Source organism: Amborella trichopoda, chromosome 4 (genome assembly GCF_054954075.1).
Source record: "Amborella trichopoda isolate Santa Cruz 75 chromosome 4, AtrichopodaSantaCruz75HAP2 v2.0, whole genome shotgun sequence".
In the NCBI taxonomy this organism is placed as follows: domain Eukaryota; kingdom Viridiplantae; phylum Streptophyta; class Magnoliopsida; order Amborellales; family Amborellaceae; genus Amborella; species Amborella trichopoda.
In genome coordinates, this window is record NC_142339.1 from 48,377,558 (window position 1) to 48,390,140 (window position 12,583).

At 38.5% G+C, this 12,583-nt stretch overlaps 1 protein-coding gene across 1 annotated transcript; it reads left to right on the forward strand.

Moving 5' to 3' along the window:
• The first annotated feature begins 5,571 nt into the window (after nt 1-5,571).
• Nucleotides 5,572-11,070, forward strand: LOC18431039 (transcription factor bHLH143). The gene is made up of 5 exons (XM_088864655.1): nt 5,572-5,831; nt 7,729-8,506; nt 8,651-8,685; nt 8,865-8,904; nt 9,048-11,070. Exons 2-5 carry the CDS (start codon nt 8,384-8,386, stop codon nt 10,182-10,184), a joined length of 1,335 nt encoding a protein of 444 aa, XP_088720781.1. The 5' UTR covers nt 5,572-5,831; nt 7,729-8,383; the 3' UTR covers nt 10,185-11,070.
• Nucleotides 11,071-12,583: the final 1,513 nt, after the last annotated feature.

Consider the following 12,583-nt stretch of genomic DNA (forward strand, 5'->3'; position numbering starts at 1 on the left):
AGATTAATGTCCAACACCGATTATGAATTTTGAATCTAAAAATATATATAGATCTTGTGGATATGTGACTACTTAGTTTTAGTGCGAAACAGATATTTTAAATAATGTGCTATAATGTACACTATATTTAGAGCTCGAAATCTTAATTTTATTTAACAACCATACTGATCAAGGGCAAGACGATTGACTTGTAGGTTTTCCCATGTCAGAATTGCAACTTTTGGTTAGTTTTGAAGATAGGTTCTACTTATATAGATAGGGCAGCAGCCCTATCAAAATATTTTTCTTATTATTATTACTATTATTATTATTATTATTATTAAGTACTCCCTTAAAGGTTAGGACCCATTGTATTATGAATTTCTTTCTTGGGGTTTAGGTTAAATCTTGGATGTTCAGGCCTCAATAATTATAGTGCCAAGAGCCTAAAGCGCCCCACTTTTATTATAACATTTCCCTTTTTTCTTTTTCTGTGAATGTGGCTGTAAAATTTCCTCTTTCTAAGTTGGCCCATGAATTTATTACTTGCGATGTAATTTTCTAAACCCATATATATATATACATATCATCCATTATTGTCTTCTCATAGCACACACGTGCTTACACGCATGCGTGTGGCCTCACACCAAGTAAAAACGCAAGATGAAACTACTAAAGTGCACCATCATAATATGAGATTCCAAAGTGTAGATGATATCAAGAACAAACACTGCATCATCTGCGATTCGAACAATTTAAGGATAGTGGAGATTGGTTGTAGATATTATAACAAGGGGGAAGTGAGGTGCCATACTTAGCCCTAATTATGCCCCCCCCCCCCTCCCCCCTATGCCGATGTGTGCGTCTCAATTTCACATCAACACATTTCCTTACCATATGGAAATGGAATAACTCGTTTCTCCCTCAAATACAAGCACCATCATTTAGACATGACCACCATCATATTCTCTTCCTCATACCATTGTCTTTTGTACATTTAAGAGTAGGCACCCGAGGGATCATACTATGCATATAATCCCTCGAGCAATACGCTTATTTGGTTTTCTTGATTTGAAATTTTGGGATCTATCTAATCATAACCAGATGACAATTTCCTAAAAAAAACTTGGATTTTAACTTCTTGAACATCTAGATCATTCCTTCTAAAATGCCATATTTCAAGGACATGGAGTGTGAGAGTTTAAGAGTTTTTTTTTCTTTGAAGTTGGTTACCAGCTAATAGATATGGTATCCCCAAAATTTTGGGATAAAAAGGATATCGCTAGGGTATGTTTTACCGGAGGGAGTAGATGGATAGTAGACTCCCAAGGGAGTAAGAAATCTTATGGGTGCATTTAAAGTGGTTCATAATTTTACGATTCCCCATCAAGTTTTAGAGAGAGAGAGAGAGGTGCCTTTCAGCACTAAATGTAATTTTCAATAAGAAGTGGAATAAAGGGGGGGGGGGATTAAAGGTAGAGGGGAACATGTGGGCTCCGACTGGAGGGAAAGGAGGGGATTATGCGCACGCGAGCTCACTCACACAAGTGAGTTCCTTGTTTGCGTGTTAGAATGAGATGAAGAGAGAGAAAGAGAATGTTAGAGAGGTGGGATCGGCACTCTAGGAAAAATTAATTAGAAGTGGGAAAAAGCCATGAAAGTGGGGGGTAAAGGTATAGGGAACATATGGACTTGGATTCCCGACCTTTTTCCCTTTAACTATTCCTCAAAATTTTAAAATTAAGGGACTCATACTTTAGTGGAGCGTGGCTAAGGGCTTATACACCTTTCTAAGCGTGGCCCTTCTGTTGGACAATCCACAACCAGCGTTGCTCCATGCTTTCCCTAAGGTTTCATGCCCCACTCTCTCTCTCTACACTGCCCCAACACCATGTATGTGCAATACCACTATTATATTTATCCATATCAAACCGAATCCCATTTTAAATGAAATCACCCACTTCTCTCTCTCTCTACTTTCTAGAGAGAGAGAGAATACTTAGGGCAAGGTCTTATATGTTTGGATTGGGCGTGTTCCTTGTTCCCTCGAGAGTAAACACCAATGCATGAGATTAGTATTATTATTATCCTAATTGTTGTTTTTTAATTTTTGGTAGTAGTTTACTTGTTGTTTAAGCCCCAGCAAACCGTATCACTGAAGAGGAGAGATTCGACCGTGTCGCGCAATCATGGCCTGTAGAGGTCCCTTTTTATTTATTTTCCTTATTTACTGACCTTTGAAGATACGATTCGAATAGGAAGTTGATGGTTTCATCATGGTTGAAGCGAGGCACCCTTCGTGGAAAGGGGTTCATTGGGTACTCAAAAATCTCACAGTTAAATATAAACTTTAGAGAGTGAGAGAGAGAGTTTGAGGCACTATACAAATACGCGCGCTACACCTATGAACACCACTGTTCCAGACCACTACTCGGAGCGAGTCCGAGTAACTTGGTACCGGAGCAAGTCGAAGTAACTCGATACCAATAGGACTGAGAACAATAGCAGCAAACAAATGTCAAAAAAATAAAATATAAAAAATTAAAAATAAGTAAAATTAAACAAAATATATCTAAATGCGGGGCGAAGATTTTACTGGTGATTGGGGGTATTTTTGAAAATTTTCAAAAAATGAAAAGATGTAAAATTGAGTATGTGATGGCCAAAATACTTTTCAGTTTTTTGCCGAAATGATTGAAACATAAATATATATATTTTTTAATATCCCCTAGTTGGACCCCCGAGTGGAGACGAGTCCAAGTAAACCGGACAAGTCTGAGGTGACTCGACCGGTTTTTCAAACATTCCTGCACACAGCCACAACACGCATCACATAGATACAAATAAGAGGGAGAGGGAGAGGGAGAGGGAGGTGAGATCTTGGTCTTATTTGATGGTCAGGGAATAATCAGAAATGCTGGTGTGAAGGCGACTTAAGACCTAATTTTAAAACCTTTTTTTTGGCCCTTTTTCTCAGAAAATGGGAGTCTTAATCATTCAATGAGTGAGGGGTACGTACTTGGGGTGAAGGGATTTTAGGAATGGGGAGTAAAAAGTTTGGAGCATTGAGGGAAAGGAAGTCACATGATTTCCTAGTAAGGCAAGGGCATCTACAATTCACCCTTCTCAAATCAACCAAGTAGAGAGAGAAACAGTTTTAGAGAGAGAGAGAGAGGTTTGGAAAAGAGTGGGAATTGTTTAGGGAAAGATGACGGGAGGCTCGGGAAAGGGCAAAAAAAAAAAAAAAAAATTAGAGAATATAGTAAGGGGCGAGGGGTCAATGCTTTTGCATATTTATATGTTTACTGTATCCACTTTTTCTACTCTTTTCCTGATTTAAAGGATAAAAGGGCTTGCTTCCATGCGATTTCCGAAAACCCACTTCTCACTAAACCAAATTCCAATTCGTCATTGATTTTAAAAAATTATTTTTTCACAAAGAGAGAGATGATGTTGCATTACGGTTTCTTAAATTGCAGGCGACATTTATATTTGACGCACGTGTGGTGTATAGTGTGCGCCCATCGTGTTCACTTTCAAGGGAAAACGGAACTATGCAATTACCTCCACCAACACAATGCCATTCGAATTTGGGTTTTTTCCGGGACCAATGGAGGCAATCCAGTTCTAGGAAACCTGGAATGGCCTAGTTCTCCCCATTTCTATTTTTTATTATTTATGTATGGGTCTAGATAAGGGTAGTAATGCGCCAGGCCCTGGCAGCCCAGACTTGGCCCTACCCTGACTGTTGTCCCTATAGAATTGGCTCAAGTTTAGCCCTTGGCTATGTTAATGCGGGTTGGGCAAGGTTGACGAAGAAAAATAAAAAGAAATTGATGGATGGATCAGCTAAACTAGACCACCGATGACTTTAGCCCTACCCTTGGGCCACAACTCAAGGGTCATACCCTACTTATTTAAAGACAGGCCATTCGGCCCATTGTCCGACCTCCTTGGTGAATCGGAACCGGTCCCATGGCGATCCGGGTTGATTCCGATTTTTAAAAGAGTGTGTAAAACTGCAAAACAAAGGATGGCGGTGGCCTTAAATGCTGGCTCCACTCTTTTGTCTCTCTCTGCTTTGCGTCTTCGCGCGTGCGAGGCGAGCACTATGAGAGGGGGTCAAAGGTGGTGCTCTCTCTTTTAAGTTTAAAAGAAGTCTTTCTTTTTTAACATATGGGATTGGAACTTTATAAATAGACAAGTTCTTGTTTTTTTATTTATTTATTAACGGAAGAGAGAAGCTCTTGTTTATGGGGTTAGTTAGCTTTGTGAGAGTGGTTAGCAGGAGAGATAGATCCAGATCTGAAGATCGCCCAAGATCCTTTCTTGAAATACTGAGACATTTTTTGACCTAATTTTGGTGATATTATTCAAAACGGGTGGAATATTTCATGGAAAATGCTTTCATAGGGCTGCAACCCTATCAATTTAAGGAAAGCCTTTCCTCTAAACTCATTGAAAATTGTCGTTTTGGTGTTGGAAAATCTTCAAATCGATTGTTTTGGCTTTGACCATTGTGGTTGTAAAAAAATATTAGGATTTCAAACTAACAAAATAGCATATAATGTAAAACATCATTTAGACAATTAATTTCACGCTAAAAATATGTGTTTAAGGATATGTAAGATTTGTATTCACTTTTTGAGCTCCAAATTTCATAAACAATGAAGGAAATTGACTTTAGAGCCATCATGGAAATTTTTCGTTTTCAAAGTATTTTCCGGATAAGGTTTCTAAATGGGAAAAAAATTATGTAAAGTTGTATCCTAAAAATGTATAATCAAGGTACATCTAAAAATTCCATCATAAAATGCTGTTTTAAAGTTGGAAAACCCTTTAAATGATCATCATGACATCGAGACGTATAAATATGAAAAAAAAAAAAAAAATTTCCAATCCCAAAAATAATGTATTGTGCAACCTATTATCTATATTCAAAATTTTTATATGTTTATAGATCTACTTGATTTGCACTATTTTTTGAAATCTATAAATTTTATTATTAAAGACGACCATAGTTTTTGTCTTAAATAAATTGTATTCTAAAATTACATCTTCTCGTAAATTTTGGTGGTGCACTTTATTTTGATTGTTTAAAGCTAAATGAGGTCTTACTGTACTTTTCATATGGCTTAGGGACTATAGAAACTATTTGTCACTTCTGAAATTATGTACGTGGCTCTGGGTTGCCATTATTGGATTCAAACCCGTTGTCCCACTATTTTGTCCGTAAATGCGGAAGGTAACTCGAATGGACGGTCCGGATTCAAGTCGACGTACACGTCGAGAGATAAAGCAATTCCTCGAAAGAAAAGGGCATATAAGAGAAAGACAGAAACTCAATCGTATGGTTAGTATTGTGACACCGCATTCCGTTCCTCTATCCTCAGCCGTCAACTGGGAGAAGGCAACAGCTCCCATGAAGCATAGCAACGAAGGGCTAATGTTGTAATATTGGGAGAAACAAAGGGCATTAGTAAGAATTTTAACCGGGGTTCGAACCATACCAGAGAGTCAACCAAGTATTGACCAAGGGTCTTGATTTAACCATACACCAGGGTTATATTATATGCCTGCTCTTCCTCCCCAGAAGACCAAAGCTTGCATTCGCCTTTGTTTATCTTCGAACGCCTGCGCCCACTTTTGACTCTGCTTCTTTATTTTCTCACTCTCTCTCTCCTCTCACTCTCTCTCTCCTCTCTCACTCTCTCTCTTACTGGTTCTCAGCCATTGAGAAGCTCTCTCTCTCTTCATTTCTCAAACTCTAGCTCTCTTTCTGTTTCACTCTCTGTTGTAGAAGGGTTGAGGTAAGGGCGTGGTTTGACGGCTTTTCTACTGGTTATTTTGGGGTAATAGCACATATCTTATCAGAAATTTTAGGAATATTTTCTTTTATAATAATGCATCTACCATCTATTTTGGTGATTCCTGAAGGTTTTCAGTGTGTAGAGTTTGGGTTTGGGTGGTCAAATCCCACCCTTTGGTTAGATGCCTGTTATTTGGGCGATGTTCAGTGTTCATAATGCTTTTGCTTCGTTCTGGGTTTTTTAGATCTAAAGGTCTAAGCTTTGGGAGTGGCTGTTTTTATGGACTTTAATTTTCTGATTATTGCTCTGAAGTTATATTGCTTAGCTGGTGTTTAACGATTTTTAGGTTTTTTTTGTGTGTTCTTGTGGACATTTTGTTGTGGTATTCATTGAAAAATTCTCATGTTCTGGTTTTTATGCATGATTATTAATTTAAGTACTTGATTTGTAGAAGCTTTATGGTTTCTACGGGCGAAAATCGTTAGAGAATTTTAATTTTCCTAACCTTGGGCTCTTCTTGCATGGAATTTTGGGGAAATTCTTGACATAAGAGAGTCTTTGTTATCTATGTATGTATATTTGTTTAAATATTTGGCTTTAGAGGGTTTCTTGTCCATTGTATTGAGTAATAAGAAATAGTGCTCCGTTTTATAGGATCTTTATTCAGTCTATTTAAATAATTTAATGAAGTGGCTCATGTCAGAAGACTTTTTTTTATAAAAAAAAAAGCTATTTCTTGTGATATTTTGTCCTTAGATAAACGAATTTGTTGGTTTTATTATTTGTTAGTGCGCATAGTATTGTTTTTGAGTATTTTCCACTTCCACATCGCCTGATGGTGTTATTCTTTTCATGGTTGACGCTTCTTGTTTGCTTGATGTGCGATATTAGTAACGTTTATGATGCATTGAGTTTGCACTGTGCGATGAAACTTCATATTGTTGGCATTTGAAGTTGCTTTCGGTGTTCTTTGTGTTCATTTCTCATTCTTCTATTGTTACATGAGTAATTTCTAGAGTGTAAGGTTTGCCTATTGATATCTTTTTCCACAAAATACGTGAGCAATATATTTGTGTTTCAGTTCCTGACTTATCACTCTTTTTCACATCCTTGTGCTCTATCTGGTTGCATTTTATCAAAACTAAGGTTATCTTTAACCTTATCATCTACGAGCCAAATTTTGTTGTGTGCAATGTTTCCATAGCCCGCACAATGCCTCCGGGAAAAAAAAGAAAAAGAAAAAAAACAGTAATACGTCCATGCCTAGTCAGGGGTCCGCCCCTGTTTTCATCTGGGCCAATTGAAGCGAATGGATTGCCTGTTTAGGGCCTTTGGCATTGGTCATGTTTTTTCACACAACCACATTGGTAGTCTGGGTGCTAGTACTTGGCTTCTCCTGTATCTTCTCGCAATGCTCGTTCATCACATGTTCTCCTCTATTTGTAATTCCGTCTTGTTTCTGTTGTTATCATTATTTCTAAATGATTTTCTGTGTTTTTATCATACATTATATTCTTCCATCTTGTTCATTGCATTGGTTTCTCAGATTCTGGCCTTACTTGGTAGTAACTCAGTCGTAACTATGAGTGTCTGTCACATGCACATGGACATGGACATGGTGTGAATGCTCATGCATGAACCTGTTCATTTATGTAGCAAGGGGAACGTTTAGTAGTTTTGTCCTGCACATCATCTTTTGTGGTTTTTTTTTAATAGATTTTTCTGGATGTGCTCTTTTACATTCAGTTAATGTTATATTTTTTTTTTCTTATGTTTTCTTTGCATTTGCTTGGAAGTAGACAATGGATTCTATTGTCAACCACAAGATATATCTCGTCTTTGTTTTATTTTATTTATTTCCTTCTCAGTTGTTTCCAGAGTTTTTCTAGTTCATTTCACTTTGAGAATGATGACCAATATAAATAGTTACTCGCTGCAGGGATTGGAGGACCTGCATTTGACTTACTCTAGAATTGAAGACTGGCTTGAGCCAAATTTCTTGTCATCTTGGAAGTCTAATTAGTAATTAGGATAAGAACAGTATGCCGTGGTTGACTCTCTCTGTTGATGTACTCAGGAAAGGAGTATCATTGAACTTGTATTGTAGGGTTATCCTGTAAACTGACCTGCGCTTTCTCGTTCCTCTGTCACCTTCTTTTCTTCGAATTCATGGCTCCTGGGGCATTTAATCTTTTCACACTTATTTTTTTCCGCAGGGTTAGCTAAAAAATTTAGCCAATTCAAGCTCACAATTTCCTGCTCTCATTTGTGTTTCACAATATTCTTCCTCCCATTTCCTTGTGGTGTAATCTCTTTAAACTTGGAAGGTTCTCTCGTTCTCTTTGCTTCCATTTTAGTCTCTTTAAAAGTGTTGCACTCTGTTGTTGGTTGGCAAATATAATTTGCTCATTCCAACGTGCCTATTCAAGGACTGAATTCTTTTTGGCATCCTTCTGATCATTGCGTTCAGTCTTCAACATATTTGGGAACTCATTCCTTTGAAAAGGTCTACTCCTGTGTGTCTTTCTTGCATTTGGCTCTTTCTCTACCACGCTAGGCTGGGTTAAAGAGTTTGTTTAAGGGTGATCGAAGTAATGGTGTGCCAAGCAGCCAGTCAAACGAGATTCAGGGCATTGAAATATGAAAATGGGATTGCGGGGAGTGCTGCCATAATCGTTAGAGTTATTGCTTGCTTTCAACCTTTGCAGGATTGCCAGGTTAGTTTTTCATATCGCTTCTTTACTCGTAAAGACTTCTATATATCTGCTTCATTTATATATCTTCTGCAATCATTTGTTATTTTTATGTATCCACGTTATCAGCAGTCTTATTGTCTCTCTTTTCATGTTTCCTTTTGCCAGGCTGAGTATTTCCGTCATTTGCTGAAGCCTGTAACGTAGACTAGCCGCTTCTCTTGTTTCATTTTGTTACCTGAGCAATAAATTATCTCATTACGGAATGGAGCATGGTAACAGTTAAAGACTTCCTGGAATCTGTATTCACTGTGTTCAGAATGGGGCATAGTAATAGTTAAAGACTTCCTGAAATCTGTATTCACTGTGTTTCTAAAAGAAGCTGTGATAAGTTCTACTATTTGGAGATTGAGTTCTTAAAGGTATGTCACCCGAAGTGGCTTAATTTATTATCATGCTTTTTATATGTTTACTGTTCGATTGATGAATGAACGATTCAATTGCTGAATGAATGGTTGGTGTTATTTCACTTGCTACCAGGTGTCACAATTGTCATTTTTGTTGAATGGGGAAGAACTATAACTTTGATTTTTGTGGGCAATCTCCAAGGCCATTACCTTTTATGAATTTATCGAGCATCCCATCTTATGGGTTGAATCCTAGTATTGAGCCAACCACTCAAGAATACTTCCCAAGTGCGAGCAGCCCAGTTCCTGACTTTGCAGTTTCAGCATCTCCTGAGCTGAAACTGATTGATTCAAGTGGACCAAGTTCATGGTATTATTACTGCCAAAATGGTAGTAACCCATTCACTACGTTCACTTCTAATCCAGTTGAAGAGGGAACGGTGTCTTTATTCCCTCATGAATCTCGTTGTCTGGATCAGAAACCAGAAGCTTCGTCATCCAATTTGGGTGCACCTAGCAGGCGGAGGAGCTTCATAGTGTTTGATCAATGTGGAAGCAGGAGAAGCTTGTTTTTTGGGTCTATCCCCTCTCAATCCCAACTGCCTGATTCTACAAGCCCCAAAGGATTTGACAGTTCTTATTTCCGGTGGGGTCCCAGTACTGGCCTTCCTAACCAGAATTTACCGGCCATTGTCGAGAGAGCTAAAGCTGCTCAAGGTGATGAATCTAAAGAAATGAGTTCAGCTGGGCAGGTTAGTGAGATGCATGAGGACACTGAAGAGATCGAAGCTCTGATGAGCTCAGATGATGAGGAAGAAACCAGCACCGGACATTCTCCATTGGACATGAGAGAATTCGAGAAGGATAAAGATCACTACGAAGAATATGAAGAAGAAGAAGAAGAGGGAGAAGAGGTTGACAGTTATGTTTCAATTAAGAGAAGGAAAATTGACAAAATGTGTGGTGGTGTTGCATTGGGAGCGCCACACCATGTATCATTGATGGATTCTGCAAGTTCAGTGAAGGGCCATGAGAAGTGGGGCTCTAATACCGGCTTCAATTCTACAATGGGTCCTCAATTTCATGGCAAGACGGGTACAACTAGTGGGTCCCGATGTGAGGAAGAAGCTAGGACTAAAAGATCGAGGAGAGACAAGATAAAGAAGACCGTGGGGATCCTAAGGAAGATAATCCCTGGTGGTAAGGGCAAGGATGCAGCCGTGGTCCTTGACGATGCTATCCGTTACCTCAGGTCCCTCAGGTTAAAAGTTAAAGTGGCGGATGCTGCTAGCTAAGCTTGACCACTCATTGTTGGAAAAAGTATGTCTTGGGGGATTTCATAGGTCATTTTCTGATAGTTAGGGAAAGGTTTTTTTCTCTTGATTTTAGCCGTTGGTTTTACTCGTCTTTGATCAGTAGATCAGCAGTTGGTCTTACCTATCATAACTGATTATTGAGAATCTCTCTCTCTCTCTCTCTATATATATATATATATTTCGCGTTTCAGCGGGTGTTCATTTCTGTTTGTTGAACGAGTTTCTCACGCTAGAATCAGCCGGTGATTTTACCGGGCTTCTCTTGATCCTTCGATAAGGAACCCGGGCCTCTGAACCTTAGGGAATCTCTCTCTCTCTACCGGATTCGGACAACTGGTTTTATGGTTCATTGTTAGGTAAGAAGGAATTTGTCTCTAGGGTTCTAATGATGCTACTTGATCTTTGCTTCACTGTCTCAATAAGGCGTGCAGGTGATGGGGCTCACACAGGGCCCCAATTCAAAGCCCCTTTGGAATGATTAAAGCGTGACCGTGGGAAAGAGAAGCATGCAATTCAAAAAGATGAGGGGCTTAATTATTTGGTTGGGTCCTCTCTCTATACTTGATGGAATGGATGCATAATGGGCTAATTACAGTAGGAGTAAGAGTTGGAGAGAGAGAATGTGTGAATGATTTTGAAGTCCTTTTTCAGGCTTGTTTTGTTGACCGAGCTTTCGATCGTGTGAAATCGAGGGCGGTAGGACCCCCATCCTTCCAGTTGGGCCTGCTTGTTTTGTTGGTTTGGTTGGTTGGTTGGTTGGTATGTTTGTAGTGGTTTTTTATGCGTGTTATGGTGGTTTTGTCATATTGTCTTTGCAGCGTGCTCTCGAGGAATAGACCACTAAAAATAATAGGTTTTTTCATTCTATGATCGAATTGCCTTTTTCCTTTTTCCCGTCTTTTCTTCTGTTTGTTGTAATACTCTTTGGGAATATTCTTACGTAATATGTTCTCATGTGTTGCCACTCATGATATACAATCCAGATAGCTGAATTTTCTTGTGAAAATCAATTGTTTTCTAAATGAAAAACCCACTCATCAGGTTTCAATTGCTATTTTCTATGCTGTCCTAGTTTCCTTCCTGATAAAGAACGAACGGAAAGGTAAAAACCCACCTTAAAAAATTCAGCAATGATCGCATTCCCAAATTAACAGGATAACTCTTTGAACATTTTGGTTGATGATTACGAATATCAGTAGCAATTCAAGCCCAATTCTCGAGCTGGCGGCAACGGTGATTCTTATTTCAAACCCGCCAACTAAATTAGTTACACGTGCCCCACATGAATTTGATTCAGATGAAGCTGCTCTCTCGTTCTCTCCTGCTCCTGAAGACCAAGAAAATGAAGGCTTCCTATTTGTTTCGGTCTGCGGATCTCGATGTTGGATTACACCAGAAGAAAAAAATCGTAAAACCCATGTCGAACCCGTCGTTATGAGAGAAATCCAAAGCTTCATGGTTGGTTCCTCCTCTTTTACCTTCTGGTTGGAAACCAACTTTACCTTGTTGGTTGGTGATGTATCTATTTCCCCATTCTCGTAAACCTGCTACAGCTAGAGATGTAAATTGTTCTTCCTAAACCCCCCCCCCCCCCCCCCCCCACCCATAAAAAACTTGTTAAAATGGTTTGTGCAGTTTGATATCAGCGATGATCATAGTAATAGCATAATAATCATGTGCTTACTTCTAAGGAGGATGATGTGCGTAGTTACCAAGGAGGATGATCAAGAGCGTGACCGAAAAATTGGCCAAGTAGTTTCTACTCGGCCAAGTCACTTCAGATATGTTTTTTTTAATATTTTTAATCATTTTTGGCAGGCAAAGATTGAAAAGTGTTTTGGCTATAAAAGCATGTTTTTATATTTTCTCATCTTCTTTGAATTATGTATATAATTATGTATATGTAGATGGGAAAGTATAATAAGAGACAATATATTTTTGGTACAAGGTGGTCGTATTAATCTTGACCATTGGATGTGTAAATGGGTGGCTGCAATTATTCTATCGATCAAGTTCAAATTTCAATAAAAATTTTCTTGAACTTTGTGACACATCTAAACCATCAAATTTCACATCGGACTGTTGTAAGCAATTGTGACCATCTTGTATCAAGGATAAATGGTCTCATTCTATACAATCTTTTTAAAAATACCTTCAGTTTTTATTTTTTCAAAAATCTATTTTGTTGTTACTTTTTTAACATCAGTTTGAAGTGTTTTGCTTAATCTTCTTTCTTTTTCTTTTGGAATTTTTTGTAAATTTTTTAACTTTTTGTTGCTAAAGTACTCGGCAACAATAGGCCGAGTTACACAGACTTGGTCCGAGTAATCAGCTAGAACCAGGACCGATTACTCGACTCGAGTCGCGGTTTCTAACTC

What these genes read in the sequence shown, in the direction of transcription:
- LOC18431039 (XM_088864655.1), top strand. Translation starts at nt 8,384, where the DNA reads ATGGTGTGCCAAGCAGCCAGTCAAACGAGATTCAGGGCATTGAAATAT. An exon ending in AACCTTTGCAGGATTGCCAG is followed by an intron (nt 8,507 to 8,650) that starts GTTAGTTTTTCA and finishes TCCTTTTGCCAG; the next exon opens with GCTGAGTATTTCCGTCATTT. An exon ending in CATTTGCTGAAGCCTGTAAC is followed by an intron (nt 8,686 to 8,864) that starts GTAGACTAGCCG and finishes TTCTAAAAGAAG; the next exon opens with CTGTGATAAGTTCTACTATT.